Source organism: Mandrillus leucophaeus, unplaced genomic scaffold, assembly GCF_000951045.1.
Source record: "Mandrillus leucophaeus isolate KB7577 unplaced genomic scaffold, Mleu.le_1.0 Scaffold315, whole genome shotgun sequence".
In the NCBI taxonomy this organism is placed as follows: domain Eukaryota; kingdom Metazoa; phylum Chordata; class Mammalia; order Primates; family Cercopithecidae; genus Mandrillus; species Mandrillus leucophaeus.
The window spans coordinates 1,830,160-1,849,287 of record NW_012103310.1 but is presented as its reverse complement, the minus strand read 5'-3'; the positions used below and the strand labels follow the sequence as shown (position 1 = coordinate 1,849,287).

General features: G+C 35.9%; 1 protein-coding gene across 2 annotated transcripts in view; it reads right to left on the bottom strand.

The window, feature by feature from the left end:
• DYRK1A (dual-specificity tyrosine-(Y)-phosphorylation regulated kinase 1A) overlaps positions 1–17,340 on the bottom strand; it is a 98,167-nt gene extending 80,827 nt beyond the window's left edge. The window contains exons 1-2 of one of the 2 annotated variants that reach the window (XM_011987746.1): positions 17,262–17,340; positions 12,495–12,580 (exon numbers count right to left, since the gene is read on the bottom strand). In XM_011987746.1, coding sequence (XP_011843136.1) covers positions 12,495–12,504 — 10 coding nt within the window. In that variant the 5' untranslated portion in view covers positions 12,505–12,580; positions 17,262–17,340. Of the gene's footprint in view, positions 1–12,494; positions 13,955–17,261 lie in introns of those variants that run through there. The other variant, XM_011987747.1, reaches the window with a different exon arrangement.
• Positions 17,341–19,128: the final 1,788 nt, after the last annotated feature.

Here is a 19,128-nt window from a genome sequence, read left to right as displayed (position 1 = left end):
AAAATCTTCATTACATAAATATATATATTCAGAATTCCTAGTAAAGAAAGTTTTCTAAGTATACAATTAAACATTAACTTTTTTTTTTTTTTTTGTGGAGACGGAGTTGTGCTCTTGTTGCAGGCTGCAGTGCAAGGGCGCGATCTCGGCTCACTGCAACCACAGCCTCCCAGGTTCAAGCAATTCTCCTGCCTCAGCCTCCCGAGTAGCTGGGACTACAAGCATGCGCCACCAGGCCAGGCTAAAAAAGTACAATACGCTGATTACATTTTCTCCCCTATAAGACATATATTTAGAGTAACTGTTAACTTTTTTAAATCTGCAGTTAATGATGCAGTTAATGAGACACAGAAACAGCCTCTATCCTCTCAATGTGTAATAGCCATTATTATTCCCAGTAATGAATTAGCCAAGATAATCTCAAATGACAAATCATACCATACTAACAATTTTATATTTTAGGTAGAAATAGAACACAGCTTTATAGTTTTGCAAAAACATCAAGTGGATAAAATCTTTTTTTAATTTGAAGCCATCTAATTTAGAAAAATATTCAAAAGTCTGGCATGACTACCTTGGTCAAGTTTGTAATACCTCATTCTCTAAAGTAAGGCTGCCACCATAGTTTTGCTGGACATCTTTTATAAAAACGTTAAGCCAAGTAGATATTTCTATTCTCCAACTTAAGGGCAATCCTGCTTCTTTTTTGTCCCCCACTTCTCATTAAGACTGTTTATAAAGCTAGAAGGTAACCTGTTATTTAAATCTGGATTACAGACATAAATTTTTAAATACTGGACTATTGTTTACTCTTCTGAATCAACTAACTCACAGTATATTGTCATATACTAAAATACTTTTGCTCCCTCATTTAGGTATCATGAAAATATAAAAGTTGACTTGTTAAGATTTTATTCAATAGATAGCATATTGTCAAAACAAAAAGATTCTTGCAAGTTAACTTTAGGGCTTAAAAACTGTTTTTTGTACTGTACTTATCAAGACAAAATAGCAGAGTAAGTGTCATCTTTCTTAATCAACTTCATCTATACAAACTACATAAAGTATTTTTGTATCAATTTCTATGTCATATGAAAACAAGCAGACTTAACAAGTTTAGGGGGTATATTTGGTCTAACTTTTTAAAAAATGAACATTATGAAAACTTCCCTTTCAAGAGCCTTGGTGGGAAGCACCTGCAAGGGATAAGTAGTCATCCTCAAAGCAGCTGAAGCCCAGCTGACAAGGAAAGGCTCTGTAGCTGCTCACAGGAGGTAATGCGTAAAACATGTGGAACAAGGTCAAGGACAGAAGAAACAGTGCTTCCAAACACCCAATTGAAACCCGAAGTCACAAAGGCAGGGAGTGAAGTACAGGTGCTGACTTTCAATAAAGCCTCATCTCCAATGGGCAACTTCGTTGCTCACTAAAGCTAGGCATTACAGAAAATGTTTATAAAGGCCAGGAAGGCCACCCAGTTCTTAAAACATACTACCAGAATTCATTGGTAAAAAGAGAACCAAGGATAGCTACAATTCAAGTGTGACTGAAAACAATCCTTTAAAACTAACAGCAAGCAAAGGAGCCAACAGCCACCCCAGCAGCTCAGTTTTCCCAAGCTGGGAAGGAGGGTGCTTCTAACACGAAAATCTAGAGCACTGGATAGAGTAAACACACTGTTCTTATCCTCCATATCAAACACCGAAACAAGCAGTAAAAGATCACAAAATAAAATAAAGCATGGGATGAAGACATATCAGTGAACCAAAGATTTTGTCAGTTTTCTGCAAGAAAAAGGCACCTGGGATCACACCAATAATTTAAGGAATGTCAAAAAGATCTAGAGCTGAAAGCTGGGACCAGGAACCAGAGCAGAAGTGGCAGATGCCACTCTGGGTGGTAAAGAAAAACTAGAGTAGAAAGAAGGGGAGAGATTGGCTTGACACTAAACAACTATCTGCTGCATGATCAGCCTCCCCCAGGGGCTCTAAAGAAATACCTACTCCAGGGAACCTACTGAGTCCCAGCTGCTCAAACACAAGTGAACAGTCACCCCAAGGGCAAGGCCAAAGAAATGCCTGTGAGGATACCAAGCCACCTGCATCAGGACTAGACACGCCAAAACCACAAGTTCATACTGTTTAATGAGGTCTCCTCAACCTGGCAAGGAAAGAAAGAGAACCTTCCTGCCAGGACTTACACTCGCTAAATAAACTGAAGCCTGTCAGTCCACATGCCTCACCCACAAACACCAAGTCTGCACTCAGTCCTCTCACTTAGAAGAGAAGCAAAAGGATGACGGAGGACTCTGGCTCTTGAGTTGGACAGTAAGGGTTCACAGGTATTTGTGCCGTGCATGAACAAAGGTGAAAGTAACCTTTGGTGAAAGTAACAAAGGTGAAAGTAAAAACTTTCCTAGTGCAAGTTGAACACATATCATAGAATTAAATCATCTTTTAAAATGTACCAGACCTCAATCCAGTGGTAACATTTCTCCTATGACTGGAACGACCTTAGTGACACAGTATCACATCTCCCTCTCCATCAGTCTTAATACACTATGATCTTCAGTATAGTTTTGTTTTCAATATTCAGAAGATTCTAACACAAAAATAAAGAATTCAATTAAGTGACAGCAAGATGTGTAAGTGAATATACCTATACACAAGCTGGAAATAACTGTCTGGTGGGTTAACAGCTACGAAGTAAAAAGAAATATAAAGGGCTCCAAAGCTCTCATTTCAAATCTTGAGAAATCAAGAGAAACTGTCTAAAACTGATGGCCAAGAACGAGGTTTAAATTAGTTTTAAAAATTTTAATAATAATCAACAGACAAACTTTAAAAGAAAATCGGGAGAAACTGGCTGGCAAAGAGATAGCACTGAGAGATATCTGGTTTCATAGTAAAACACAGCTACAAACATACTAATGTATTAACAGTCATGGAGGCAACCAAGAGAAGAATCTTAAAATGGAAAAGATTAAAAGGGGTTACCCCTATAAGTGGGAACGAGGAAAAGGAAAACTAACATTTCACTCTTTTACTTCCAGAATGGATTAAATTTTATTAACATAAGCATGTAAACTAGACTGATTAACGCTTAATATAAAAGAACAAGTCTGAATTTAACAATATCAGCTAAGCACGGTGATTGTTTTAGATATGTGTCCCCACCCAAACCCCATGTCAAATTGTAATCCTCAATGTCAGAGGAGAGGCCTCTTAAGGGGTGACTGGATCATAGGGGCAGACTTCCCCCGTGCTGTTCTCAGGATGATGAGTTAGGTGAGTTCGTTCTCGTGGGATCTGGCTGTTTAAAAGTGTGCAGCACCTCCCCCTTCTCTCTTTTCCTCTGCTGGAAGACACGCCTGCTCCCCTTCACTCTCTACCGTGACTCTTAAGTTTCCTGAGGCCCCCCTAGCCATGCTTCACGTATAGCCTGTGGAACCGTGTACCAATTAAACCTCTTTTCTTCATAAATGACCCAGTCTTAGGTATTCCTTTATAGCAGTGCAAGAACAGACTAATACAAATGGCCTGAAGAATACTACTACCAGCAGTAGAAGAGGAAAGAACAGGGTGTAACCAGTAGGTTACAAAAACAGCAAGCACTCAACAATGTTTTTTAAGCTTTGGTAACTTTATACAAAGCAGACCTGGATTTGTGTTAACAAGATAAATCTTTACATCTTGAGTATCTTTTTGAGTACCTGATTCCATGCAGTACATTTTGTGGATGGTTTGTAAAAATTAAAATGAACTTATTTGTGTTTCTCTCTAATGTATATCCATTAGCAATATGGATCACTACACTTTTTTTAAAAGACTGAAGTAAGGAATACAGAGGCCGAACTAAGAAGGCACCGTTAAGTAGCCTGTTATTAACCACCAGAGAAAAAGGGAGAAAGAGTGCTTAAAGAAAAGTAAAATCTTGGCTGGGCGTGGTGGCCCATACCTGCAATTCCAGCACTTTGGGAGCCCAAGGCAGGAGGATAACCTGAGGTCAGGAGTTCGAGAAAAGTAAAATCTTAAATTTCACCTTTTGAGGAGTTGATCTACACTATCCAAATCTTAAGCAATGATAATTTTTCATATCAAGTTTTGTAGTTTTAGTTTTCCTGTCAAAGAATCTTACTTCTTACACTAAGCCAAAATTTATTCAAAACTTTTAAAACAATGGCCAAATCTATAATTTTCTAAAACTACAAAAAAAAACCCATCAAATTATTCCTAGAGTGAAATTATTTCATTTCACTTTGAATCTACAATTCAAATCACTGTCAATAAATACATTCTTCACAACTCCTATTTGCTTAAGAACACATGTTCCTTTTAAAAGCAGTGATTACGTCTAAAAAACTTTCCAGAAGAGCCAACACAGATAAGCTTACTGTGCCTAATAAACACCAAAGAGTACATCATTTATGAGACCCTGGGAATCCCTTTAAAAGGAGATATATATTACACTACATAAAAGGTCATCACCATCAACAGACTGCTGATGGGTTCATTCTCATTTGTTCAACACATAGATTTGAGAATCTGTTACGTCTGAGGCATTACACTAATAAATAAAACTTAGTTCTCCAATACCAAAAATTAAAGCTCTTGTATAAAATGACATCAAGAACAAAAGGCAAATGCAAACTGAAAAATGTACCAGCAATAAGTAACAATAAGTATCCCTAGAATCAAAAGCATGATCATTAACAGCAGGGACTCACAGGTCTGGATTTGCTCCCCAGCTCCATCCCTTACTAGCTGTGTGACCTGGGGCAGGCTACCGAACCTCTGTCTGGGTCAATCACAGTACCTGTATCAGAGTTATCATTAGGAGTAAATAAGTTAATACCTGTAAATAATTTAGAATAGCTATTGGCATCTAGTAAGGGTTCAATGAGAAACTTTGGTAAATTAAGAAAAAAAAATTAAAACCCAAAAGTAGTATCAACAAAGAATGGTAAAAGGAAACTCACAAAAAACATCAGTAACAAACCCCCCAAAAACATAACTGGTCTAATATTCAAGCAAATGTAAATTTAAATATTGAGTTATGTTTTGTCTATTGAATTGGCAAACATTTTAAAATACCTAGGATCCTAGGGTGTAGAAAAATTCTGATGTGTAGCTGGTAGAAGCATAAACTGTACTTTAAAAAGATATTTTAAAATAACATATCAAAAGGCTTTAAAATGTACATATGCTTCACCTTAACAATTCCAACTTCTAGGAATTGAACCTAAGGCAATAAATAAAAAACAAACAAAAAAATCCCATAATAGTATTCACTTAAACATTGTTCATGAACTAATTAGCAAAAATGGGGAACCATTAAACATTAACTCATTCATAGAATACTAATTTGTCATTTAAAACAGTACTATAGAAGAATATTGATGCTGGAGAATGTTTAAAATTTAAAAGCAGACTAAAAAGTGAGTAAAGGCTGAGATGGTGACTCACACCTGTAATCCCAGCATTTGGGGAGGTTAAGGTGGAAGAATCACTTGAGGCTGGTCTTCAGCAGTTCAAGATCAGCCTAGGGAACATAGCAAGACCACATCTCTACAAAAATAAAAATAAATAAGTTAGCCAGGCGTGGTGGCACGTGCCTATAGTCCTAGCTACTTGGGAGGCTAAGGTGGGAGGACAGCTTTAGTCCAGGAGTTCAAGGCTGCAGTGAGCCATGCTTACGCCACATTGCATTCCAAGCTTAGGGAACACAACAAGACCCCATCTCTTTAAAAAAAAAATCTGCAAAGCAAATTTCAACACATTTTCATGAGTTATATTGTTAGTATCTGTTAAGTTTCATTGCTTTAGTTCTTCTTCAGAGCCTCCTGTTATTTGCATGTTGAAACTTCTTTGCCTGTCTTTAATAACCGTTGCTTTCTCTGGAATGCTTCATTTTTCTTCATTTCTCCTTGGTTATTCATCTTCGTTTGAGATGGAGTCTCGCTCTGTCCCCAGAGTGAGAGTGCAGTGGCATTATCTCAGCTCATTGCAAGCTCCAGTCCCGGGTTCACACCATTATCCTGCCTCAGTCTCCCGAGTGGCTGGGACTACAGGCAACCGCCACCACCACTCCTGGTTTTTTGTTTAAGCAGAGACGGGGTTTCACCGTGTTAGCCAGGATGGTCTCGATCTCCTGACCTTGTGATCCGCCCACCTCGGCCTCCAAAGTGCTGGGATTACAGGTGTGAGCCACCGCACCTGGCCGGTTATTCATGTTAAACAGTTTTCTGAGAAATTTCATATTGTGTTTTTCACTCTGTTTAGGCTTCATTTTTTAAATTATCTTTTACTTCTCTTTCCTGAGTTATCACCACTTTTCTAATTTTTCTTATTCAGATTCACATTGTGCTTTAATATTTGTATCATTTTCTAAATTTCTCTGGGTTTATTTTAAAACAGGTTATAGCTTCATTTATTTTGTGGACATTTCTTTCTGGCATGCTTTCATTGTCTGCAGTAATAATATTCTGCTCCTTCTGCTTCTCTCTTATAAAAACTCTGTGGGGAATATGACTATGATCCCTGTCCGTTGCTCATTTTTATGTAAAATAAAAAACTTTGGGGAAACTGGAGTAGCTTTTCTGACTTCAATAAGAGTTCTCTTCCGTCTTCATGAAGGATACCAAAATATAGACTCATGAATAAGATCTCCTGTACTTTTATCTTCTCCCACTTTCATCTGACATTTTTTCCTTTGCCCTCATTGTCTCCATCTTGTTTAATGTGGATTCTATTCCCAGCAGTGTTTCCTTGGTGTAGGGCTTTGACTGGGAAGGAAGCTTAAACTGGTTAGTTTTGAGAGTTCACAGGGACCAGATGACTCTAACCCCTCTTCAGAACTTACTGTGTCCTCCAGGGAACTCAAAACTATCTCGAGTTCCAGCTGCTGTTCTCAAACATACTTTCCGCAAGTCTCTCACTAAAGTGAGTCTCCTCTGTTGGTTACCTTGGGGTTCTCCTATTCTCAGGCCCATTAGACACCCTCATGCCTCCTTCTGCACAAATGCTGATACCACACAGGTCTTGTTATCAGACGTTCACTCTCACCTACTTACTTGTATGTGAGTCAGGGGGATACTGTCCACCTAGTCTTGCAGATGCTGAACGTGACGTTTTGGTTTTGCTGACCTAGTTACTCTGTCTCTATCTAAAGGAAAATGGGAAAATTTTTAAACTATGTTCTGTTGTCATCTTCCTAGAACTTAGACATTCTTTGAAGGTACACTTAGAAAGTATACCGAAAATCCAAAATCGTGAATATAAATGTATTTGCTTTTACCTGGGTCTTAAATAGAGATACTAAGGTAAAAAATTCAATTTTACAATGTGGCTTACCTCAGGTTTCCCACCATTTTTTCTATAAATATCAAATGTTCTTTCATATGACACATACATAATGTAATCATTATTAATTGCTTCCACTTAAAAACATAAATAAAACTATGAAACATAAAAAGAAATGGAAAATAAGGAACTCTTAAAACCAATTGAAGAAATGTATTAAAGCGAGAATATACTTATTTTTAGGCATTAAAAATGCCATTAGGATGGCAAAAATTATTCTTTTTGCATTTGCTGAGCACTTCCTGTGTCCCAGAAATCCTGCCAGACAGTCACAGGGCACACAAAGAGGATAAGCCTTAACCCCTGAACTTCAGGAACTATCGGACTAGCTGGACATAAAACCGGTAAACAATATGTGCACATGCCATAAAAGTATTAAACAAAAACCACTTGCTAGAAAGAATCTGAACTATTAGGAAAGGGGGAGTGGCTGTCTCTTTTTACTTTATGCATTTCTACAGCACTTATATCTCCTCCACCAAGTATAAAATACTACTTTATTTGTTCAAAAATAAAGAGATACTTCTTTTTGCCTGTTGAAGATTTATCTTAACTATAATACTCAATGCTGAGAAAAACAAATTAAGAGACATTCTTGTAATGTACAGAGTGGTACATATTACCAAACAGCTTTCTGAAAAGTTGTATCAAGAGCCTGAAAGTGTTTCAAACACTATGACTCCTAGGAAACAATTATAAGAAAATAATTTTACAGCCAAATATTATGCACAGATACTAGGGCTTTAGAAAACAATTTAATGCCTAAAAATAAGAGATACCTAACTTAACTATGAAATAAGCAAACTGTAAAATAAATATCTAAAGTAATTGATCTTCAAAAGCATTCTGAGTACCCTGGATTTGCTCCAAGTTCAAAGTAACAGCAGATCACTACCGTAAGCTTTTGATGACGTAGAGAAACATTTATGATATGTTAGTCGATTCGAGTATAAAGTGGATCTTACCCAACCACATCATTCTGAATATTCAAAATGATCTCAATTAATTTAAAAATGGCATGGAAAAAAAACTGGAAGGGAATGTGTCACACTGTAGAGGACACTAAAACTTGGGGTGTTTCCTTATACTTATCCATATATATTTATACATTTCAGAATTCTTTCAGTGATTTTGTTTTCAGTGATTTTGTATTATCTAACAAACAAGAAGTAAAACCATGAGTGCAAAAGCAAATCCACTATCTTTTTTACTTACTAAAAAAAAAATTTATTGAACCAGTAAGAAAAAAATCAAACTGCTTGAGTTGAGACATGAGCTAGAGAAGGAGACACAAAGAAAAAGATCAGACACACACGACCACGAGAAGAACAATTCCAAGGGGAGGCAAACTGGCAACAGCTACCTAAGTATTACAATGTACATGCCCTTTCATTCTCCCAGTGTATCCTGCATATGACGGGATTTTAAAAGCTGGGGTTTTGTGATTTACAGATCTGATTTCTAACTCTTGTATAATGAATACACCCCATTTCTGTGATCACTGGAATCTAATTGTTCTGTAATGAATACACCACATTTCTGTGATCACTCGAAATATGAAAATTTTGTCCTACAAAATTCACATTTTAAAATGAGTTAAGAGAATCTAAAATTAAAACTCTGCCACAAATGGTTTTAAGTACTTAAATTCATATATATATGTGTGTGTGTGTATATATATATATAGTGTATGCATAAGAATTATGACAAAGACAATATGAACAAATCAGCACATTTAAAAATAAATTTCCATGTTTATTCATCCTCAAAAAGTGATAGTTCTGTATGTTTTGGAACTATTCCACATTTTAAAGTGACTAGTATATCACTATTGTTTAAAAATTTCTTAGGTGTTAAAGAAGTTCATTTCAACAAAACAAAGAATGGTAGCAACTTCTATTCCCAACACATTTTCCCAAATCATGTTCCACAAGATGTTAATAGGTATAAATCAAAAATAAAAGGAAAGGGAGGTCCCTTGATCAAATAAACTGAAGAAATGCTGGTTTACACAGGTTTCTTTATATCAAAGTCTTTATATTTATATACATGGTAATCTCTGAGGCAGTACTTTTTTCAAATCTCATCTCAGAAGTGATTCTATACCTTAAATAAACTGAATTTGGTTACTTGTGATTCAAAAGGGCAAAGAGTGGTTCCTAGGATCCCCAAATGATGTTGTGTTAGGGTAGAACAGTGTCACTCATTACTAAGAGAACTGAATGGGGAAGGAGGAGGGAATATGCAGGAGAAGCATCCAGGAAGCAGTTACCTGAGTGTGGAGCTCAGAAGAGAAGAATAGGATGCAGAGATTTTGGTAACCTCTGCACACAGGTAAAGCCATTACTGTCAATGTCATTACCCAGACAGTGCTATTTTCTCTCTGCATGCCTTGAATTCAATAGGTGAGTCTTAACACTTTATCAGAAACCTCCACTGCCTCATTTATTTGTTATCCATAAGCTCAGGGATCTTTGTAGGCAGAGCACCTATAATAGAGTACCTGGTACAAAGCAAATGCTGACGAAATAAATGTTTGTTAACAAATCATTTGTTCTTCCAAAAATCAAAAGAAAATCCAAATTTACCTCATTCATGTTCTAACTGTATTTTAGAACATGCAAAAAGATCCTCAAATTAAGTAAGTACAGGAACACCTACAGACACATGGACAAAATACATCAAAGTCTGACTTTGGCCTAGTGTTCAGTAAAACTATTTGTTCTCTCCCCCACCAGTTTTACTGAGTTATAACTGGAAAATAAGAATTTTACATATTTAAGGTGTACATGATGTTTTGATACATATATACAAAATGAAATGATCACCACAATCAAGTCAATTAACATACTCATCACCTCACAGAGTTACTCTGAAAACCTACTCTTAAGTGTTCACTTCTGAAAGGCCCATCAGCCAATGCCTACTTCAATGTCCTTTCCAGCATCCCTGAACCTGTGCCTCATCAAGGAAAAGGTGAGAATAAGTTACCACATCTAACCAACATAACAAAGCCAGTACCATGAACAATGCCAGAAGGTAAAAACAAGGCCTGGAGAAAGCAGACCACTTGCTTTCAAATGTGTAAGCATTCTCTAGAAACAACTTTCAGTGAACATCTACTCATGAGTTTTAATGTGATGAAATTCTATCAGTCGAATAAATGTGTGCATAGTAATACAAGACCAAACTGCTATATTAATGATGATTCTGAAAGCTGTTAATTTTATGTTCAAAAACAATTATTAACTTCCAAATTGTTAGAAAGGGAATACACCAACAGCTAATATATTTATTTAACAGCTAGATCTTCTTTCCTGGGTTTTTTCCTTTGTAAGCCAATAAATGCTGGTAATTTTTAAAGAATACAAAGCTGAACAAAAGATTGGATTTTATCATAAATCTAATCTGTAGAATTTTCTTGTGTTCTAGCATTCATAAAATTAATTAGATAACTATAAACTGTATTTACTCATTAGTTATTTCATTCCATTGAGGCCATAAGCCTTTCAAGAAAAAGAGCTATTTGGAAACCCTCCATGTTTTGTGAGGATAAACAGAAACTTTGCAACTCCAAAATTTCATGAGAGAAAATCTCCAAAATCAGTAATATTCATAGATAAATCTATGAGATACCCCAAAAATACTTTGTTCCTCTACTGACCTCAGTCGAAAGTGAGCATCTACTTGGTATAGCCAATGTGCAGTATAGCGCCCAAGGAGCAATCCAGGAGCTGACAATGCTGAGAAATAGTTCCTGCACCAAAAGGTCAAACTTATAAAATCTGACAACAAAAAAATGTGCATAAAATTCTAAAAATGTTTCTGTAAATATGCCTATTTGTTGTTCTATGATGGTGATACTCAGCTTCAGCATCACGTTGCTTTCAACAATCAGCGAGCAACTCGGCCAGAATGTGTACCCGGCATACCTCTAATGTGTACAGGCACACATAACACGTGCAAGCCTGTGTGCATGCATGATAGATGCGTAATGGAGGTGATTGCTCAATCACCTCTGACGTAAACAAGAATTAACATCAGTCTTAAAATGGTGACTTCCACATGAACGTAAAGTATTATATAATCTAATTTAATTTATAAATATATTCAAGCACATTTCTTCATATAAAATCGTACATCGAAACATTTTTTTAAAAATTTTAAAATCATAAAATGATTTTTCCCCTAGACAAAACCCAGATCACCAAAAATAAAAACCAATCACAAAAACTACACCAATGATATAATTACTATCTGTTAGATATCAATTCAAAATTTATATAATTATCTTTTCCAGTTAGCAATCACATTTTCAAACATTAGTTTATAAATATAATCAAACAAGACTATCTTTGACAGAGTTTCAAATGTAAGACACTTAGTTCAACAAAATGCCTTACAATATGCCTGATTTAAGAACATTTAAGTTCAAAAGTTAGTAACACTTTATACATTAGCTGCACTACATTTTCAGGAATTTGAACACAGCCACACATGGAATAGCCTCCAGCTTCCCATGTATAAGATCTCAATTAATTACAGAGCAATCAAAAAATATTCTTTCAAAAATGCCTTCACACTGCTTCTTCTGTATAAAAATACAAATGACAAAAGGATAAGAGGGGAAGGGAGGGAAGGAAATGGGAGGCAGGGATATCAGGAACAAGGAAAAAATAAACAAAATCTCAGAGCATATCTTTTTAAGAAACCATACGTATGAATATAATATCCTTAATTTAACTGTCAGTTTTTTTAATGATATCCTACTAACATCTACTCCCATAAAAGATTTGCCATATTCTAATAGAGTTCTGGGGGAGACATGCATTCAACCATAAAGGTAACTGTGTTATTTACATTATTAACAGAATTATTCCAATTCCCACCAAAATATTAGCTCTTGAAAAGCCTAAGTGCTAGCAATTACTATGCTGTATTTGTAATAACACCATTGTAAATCACTGATTATCAATCTGAGTTCAAAAGTTTAACAAATAGCCCAACTACCTTTGCATTTACTGATCTACAATTCCCCCTACTATTTATCAGAACGCTCCCCCATTCAAAATACACCATCGATTCCCACATTCTCTTAGCCACAGTTTTACTGTATTTCAAAACTTGAGTCACCTGTATGCATCGTCTTCTTTCAAGTCTCATATCATCCTGATGGGGTGGGGGAAGGGAGGGAAGAGTCCAGCGGCAAAACTATAACACTGTGTGAAGAAAAACAGATTATGATAAGAGATAATGATGCAAGACAATTACCCCTAATTGAGGAATATCTAACATAACTACAATCCCAAAACATATAAAATTACTTCAAATTTGCAAAATTCATTTTCTAACATTTAAACTTACTTAAAATCAATTTTCCTTAGTCTTCAATAATCAAAATCAACTATATATAAAATATATTCAATTGTCAGAGAAAAGAAAAACAGTTTCAAAATGTGCCTACTACCATGGAAAATTTCAGCTATTTTCCAGGCATCAAACCTGAACATTCCACTATTTATCTGGGGAAAAAACCCTACATTTTGTAATTTTCATCAGCTCACAAATCAAGATAGACGTGAATTCACTTTCATAGTAGTTTACTATTAAGGCCGAGGTAATGAAAGTTACTTCATGGGAAAGACAACATGTCAATCTATCAACGTTATTTGTAAATTAAATTCTGAGACACTTCTCATAACTGTTCCCCTAAGTCCACAAGCCCTCTTGCTCTCCAAGTGGTTTCTCTTATTTTATTGTAATTCTTTTACAGTACATCCTACTTACTGCTTCTGCTGATAACTCATGGTTGACCAGAAAAATTCATGACGACTTACAGGAAAATGAAAGTAATCTCAGTGTTGTCAACTGATATCAGCGGAAGAGGTAAAGACAAGTACAAGTTAAAATCTAACTTACAAAGGAGTTGAGTGAAAAATTTATGTTTTGACACTATGGAATTAATTCAGGGAATATTCTAAATAGAACAATGTTGCATACATTGGCCAAGCTCCTATGCCAGCCTCATGAAAACTACTGACTCCAAGAGATGTTCCTGGTCAAGAGCACTGGGGCCGCTGCAGAAGAAATACCAAAACTTTCTTCAACTCTACATCCTCCAGACAAATTCTAAAATAAGCGGTTTTCCTTTGTTAGTACTCTCTCAATTCCAATGCCTCCAATTCCTAAATTTCACATGATGTCATCCAAATCATCCTGCTTAATAATCCTTTTCCCTAAGTTGTTTTACACTCCTAAATTACTATACAAAGCTCCTATTGCCTCAGTATAGTTCATTTCAGGTAAGTAAAAGAAAGAAACCAACTGGACTAAAATAATTCACACTAAGATTTGCAATTTCCAACAACCATTATAGTTTGCCCAAATAAATCTCTTATTGGTAGAATTCCAAGTGGTCATAATATAGATTTGAGTCTATACTTATTGCCTCAAAATATTTCTGCTTTTCATTTATTTCTTCTTATACTTTTGAACTCCCAGGTTCTTTAAAAGCTCCAACTTTGTACTCCAAATAGCAGCAATACTAAACACTTCACTGGAAAATAACCTCAGAGACACTGTGAGTTATTTTTAAATTAGGAATTGTGTCTGAAATCTTTACCTGTATTCCAGATTCTATTCCTGAAGAACTACCATTCCAATTCAAATACCTGTTACGGTATTACATTAAACACTAGACCTACAACCAGCTGATAGCATACTGTGGGGGTGTATGACTAGATGGACGAATGAACACTAGACTGCTGCATCAGAATAGTTTTATTTGTAAAAACAATAATTGAATCAAGATTATCTTTACTCAAAGGACATCATTTTCTAATAATTTTTCCCCTAAAATGATCAGTCTTTAAAATTAAGACTTGAACTATGGGGAAAGAAAATATAAATTCAGTCTCTAGTTATGAACTATATAACCAAATCCTTTAGGCTCAACAACATATTCTTCACCTAGAAAATGTTACAACGCTACTTACACCTCGCCAATTTCAGTAGAAGTAGGTATCACCGGTACAAAAGTTATTTATAAGAAAGTAGAATCAATTAAGGTATCAGTATTCTTTGTTAAAAATTGTTAGAGATTAGATTATTTCATTACCATTTTAAAAATCTAAAGGTAAGAAATACACGTCAAAATTCTGACACCTTTTTGAAACATTATCCATTAATCTTTACTCATTTGAAAGGCCACGTAAAGTATCTCTGAGTTACATAATTTGCTGCTGACTTATATAGTAACCAAACCATCATATGCTAAGTAACAATAAACTCCAGAAATCTTGACCTTGGATTACTTTAAATAAGGACTTTAGTGATTATTCCATATATCCTTCCTTCAGGCTAGTCACTTTTCAAAAACAAAAATGTTAATTTGAGGTCAGAGTTTTTATAATTCCACACACCAAATGTGCTTTGCAGATAAGCTACAGATATGATTTTCTTCCTAAAGAAGCTTAAAAATCTAGACAGCCATATTTTCTTTTTTTTTTTTTTTTTTTTTTGAGAAAAATACAGAGTATATTTTTCATCATTTCCCCCACAAATGGAGCCATTCAAACTATGGAGTAACAATCAAATGCTAGTGACAAACATCTCTCTTTACCACAGGAACCTCTCATGATTCTCAAATCTTCTACAGTATGTTCCAGCTCAGTTTGCCAAAGGCAATGTGATGGTCTATGAACAATCCAGAAAATGAGCTTACACGGATTTTAGAAGTTAAACTCACAAAGCACTTTTTTAGTTGTCTTAAAATCACTGCATAAAATTAATCTACAGCGTATCTTCAGGGACAGGACAATTTCCACAGGCTGTTAAACACGTGGTATACTCAGGCAGGTACTGAGCTTAGTCTCTTGTGTTTGTATTCCTAAGGCAGGGGTGGGGGGGGCGGGAATCAAGCCACCTAATTAAAAGTACTGATACACTAAGATTTGTAAAAAATAAAATAAAAAATACAAGGTCGAGTGCAGTGGCTAACGCCTGTAATCTCAGCACTTTGGGAGGCCGAGGTGGGCGTATCAACTAAGGTCGGGAGTTCGAGACCAGCCTGATCAACATGGAGAAATCCTATCTCTACTAAAAATACAAAAAAAAAAATAGCTGGGCGCCCTGTAATCCCAGCTACTCGGGGGGGCTGAGGCAGGAGAATCGCTTGAACTCAGGAGACAGAGGTTGCAGTGAACGGAGATCGCGCCATAGAACTCCAGCCTGGGCAACAAGAGGGAAATCTGTCTCAAAAACAGAAAACAAAAAAACAAAAAACACTAATCAACAGAGATCCAGAATGTAAGACTGGGACTGAAATGAACGCATCAGCATGACAGGCAAGTTCAGATTAACCCAGGAGCTAACAAACTAAATGGCAGGTGCAATATGTTCTCCAATGTGACAATGTTTTGTAATGACACCAAACTAAAAATTGTATCTAATTTCAAAATAACTAAAGTAGTAGGAAGTATTACAAGTAGCAAATGAAAAAAAAAAATCAGTATGACACAAGGAGCTTCAAAAGTACTAGTTAAGTACTATCTCACTTCTTAAGCTGGGAGAAAATACCAAGTTGTTTTTTATTACTTCATTTTACATATGTTACACAAATTCTCACATATTTCACAATTTAAAAAATTTAGCCCATACGAGAAGATAAAATACAGTGCACACTGGGATCTAAAAAGATAGCTCAGAAGGTGCCCATTAAAAATAAGCAACCACAAAAAAGCTACAAAATAGAAATCAAGAAAAACTAGATCTAAAATTAGATTCCATAAATTAAACTTATGTCATTATCTAAAATTTATACACTGTTAACTAACATTCCCTTATAAACTTTTGCTCATTTACACTAACTAATTAAAGAAGTGACAGAAGAAAGTACGTTTCCCATACAGTAATTTTAGAAATAATTTTCTAGAATTATAATAGCCAAAGGAGCCAAAGGGAAAATAAAAGTATCATGGTTTTGATGCCTAACACACAAGCAAAAAAAATCTCTTATTTCCAATAAGATGATCAAGTGGCATTACAGAGAAAAAGCAATTATATAGGAGGATTTCAAGTGAAATCCTAAAAACCCAGAACATTTATCATTCCCCTCAAAACCCTAGAAAACACAGTCTTACAAAAAAAAAAAAAAAAAGGCCAAAATACACAAGACTTTATAAAGAATATAATATTGCACCAAAATGATCAGTAAAACTATAGGGAAATGCACATTTGTGGAACACTTACTATCTATGCGCCAATCACTCAGCTGAGGCATTTTATAGACGTTGACACATTTGACCTCCTAACAGCCCTATAAGTAGGTAGTGTTACTTCCATTTCACCAACAGGGAAAGTAAAGGTCAGAAAGATTAACTGGCCTAAGGTAACAGTTTGTGAACTCAGGTCCCACATTAAAGTTCACTATGCCAAGATGCCACTCATTAAGGATCACTGAAATAGTTGTGAGAAAATACAGAGATGCAAGAACCCACATGTGTCAAAGTCTGATTTTAGCCCCTTATATGCACTACTCTGCATCGACCACCCTAAACATGAAAAAACAAGAGAGTTCATTAGCAGTAATTACTTGAAAAAGGCATTTAATTTAGAACAGAATACTAAATTTCCCCAAAAGTTCATCTAGTAGAAAAATTTTGATTCCAGCATATAACAGATTGCTGTATTTTCCCTTTATCAAAAAAAACTTAGGCCAGGCACAGCAGCTTATGCCTGTAATCCCAGAACTTTGGGAGGCAAAGGCAGGTAGATCGCTTGAGCCCAGGAGTTCAGGACCAGCCTGGCAACATGGCAAAACCCCATCTCTACCCCAAAAAATAAAAAACCTAGTTGGGTGTCGTGGTGCAGCCTACAGTCCCAGCTAATAGGGAAGCTAACGTGATTCCAGGAAGTCAAGGCTGCAGGGAGCCCTGATCATGCCACTGCACTCCAGCCTGGGCAACAGAGTAAGATCCTGTCTCAAAAAGAAATATATATATATATATAGAGAGAGAGAGAGAGAGAGAGAGATAGAGATAGAGAGAGAGAGAGAGAGAAACTGAAAAGAAGGTAAAAACCAATAGCAGATGATTCAGTTTTGCATTAAAACCTTGGTCAAGGTCAAAGAACATGTGGAATTATAAACACGGGTGCTGGATTATACTACTCCAAAGGCATTTTGGAAGTGGAATAGCTGAAATTTGTGTTAAAGAGGCTAGAAGCATGTGCTTTCTCATGCAATTATGTGAAAAGAACTAGGGAGAAGGTTTAAGAACTAAAAACTGAGCAGATCAAATGAGTTTTGCCCCAGATTTTGGCTATCTCAACTACCAACTCGGTATCTCTGGGACCACACCTGGGCCTGAAAGACAAAATCAAGCACTATTTGGACATACCAACAAATAGAATAAAACAGAAAGGAAATGCATCATATGCACATTACCTGCAACAATACATAATGCACTGACACATCATTTTTAAAACTGAAGAGGAGAAACAAAAGTTTCTGGGGGTAAGTTATCACCAGTAAGTGTAAACAGTACAGGTACCCTGTTACTAATTCAAAATATGTAAACTACCACTGATACTATGTTTTGCTTGCTGTCCTCTGTCTTCCTTTAGAATGTGAAAACATTTACAATGATCTGCACAGGTTTGTATGACCTTCAAGTCTATCAACTGTTTATTCTCTTGTGTTTTGAGTTCCTCAAAAATGAATTCTCAGACCACAGAACTTTTCGGGAACCTAATTCCCCCTACTAGAAAGTGACTGCTCTATCAAGTAGACACTAGAAAGTACCCCTATCACATGTAGACCTAAGTTCCAAAGGCTCATTTCTAAGACAGTTGGTTAAAAGTCTACATTAAGAACTACTTTAGTATGTAGCACGTAGAGTTAAGCCAATTTTTATAAGGCAGACTTGTTCCAGGCCCAGAAGACCTCAAGGAACTGAGCTCGAAAGTCCCAGTTATGTCTCACTGCATGAGATGACTTATCTTTAATGGGCACTGGTATAAATATTCTACTTCAAACCACTAAACTCCATAATTACAAAAAGTAAGTACCACTATCATTCCCATTGTCCAAGTGAGAAAACTAAGGCACAGACAGGCAAAGTGAAACCATTTCAAGTCACACACGACTAATGGTAGAGACATATTCAAATCCAAGCAAACTGACTACTAAGCCACTGCTTTTGGCCACATCAAACTGAATCTACCATTTCCCCTACTCAAAAAGGGAGGAAAGAGCAGGGAAAACAGGGAAAAAATCCACTTCTCCTTTCTGTATTATCAATCTTGGTTAATGAGTGTCTCCATCAGCCCAATCTCCCAAGGGCAAAAACCATATTACCTTTGCACCAACCTAATAAAATTCCACCACCCAAAATTTGGTGTTGGAATCTCTGCTCTTTAAAAAAAAAAAATATATATATATATCTTTATCAACAATTTATATTTGCATCATCATTTTACCAGGTGCACAGTACTCCATTGCAAAGATGTAAATCCATTTTAAGCAAACACCTATTGAGGGTATGTGGCTTGTTTCTAATCTTCACTAGCATGGATTTTAATATTGGAGTCTGCTTCTTCCCCTCTGCTAACAGGAACTAAGAGCAAAGTGGTATGAAGAAAACACCAAGAGCCATGAAGACAAGTCCTTTAACTGATACGCTTGCCTAAGGATGTTCTTTTATGTCACCTACACAAAATGTACTCAAACTTTCTATTATTATTATTCCAATCAATTCTAGATCTTAAG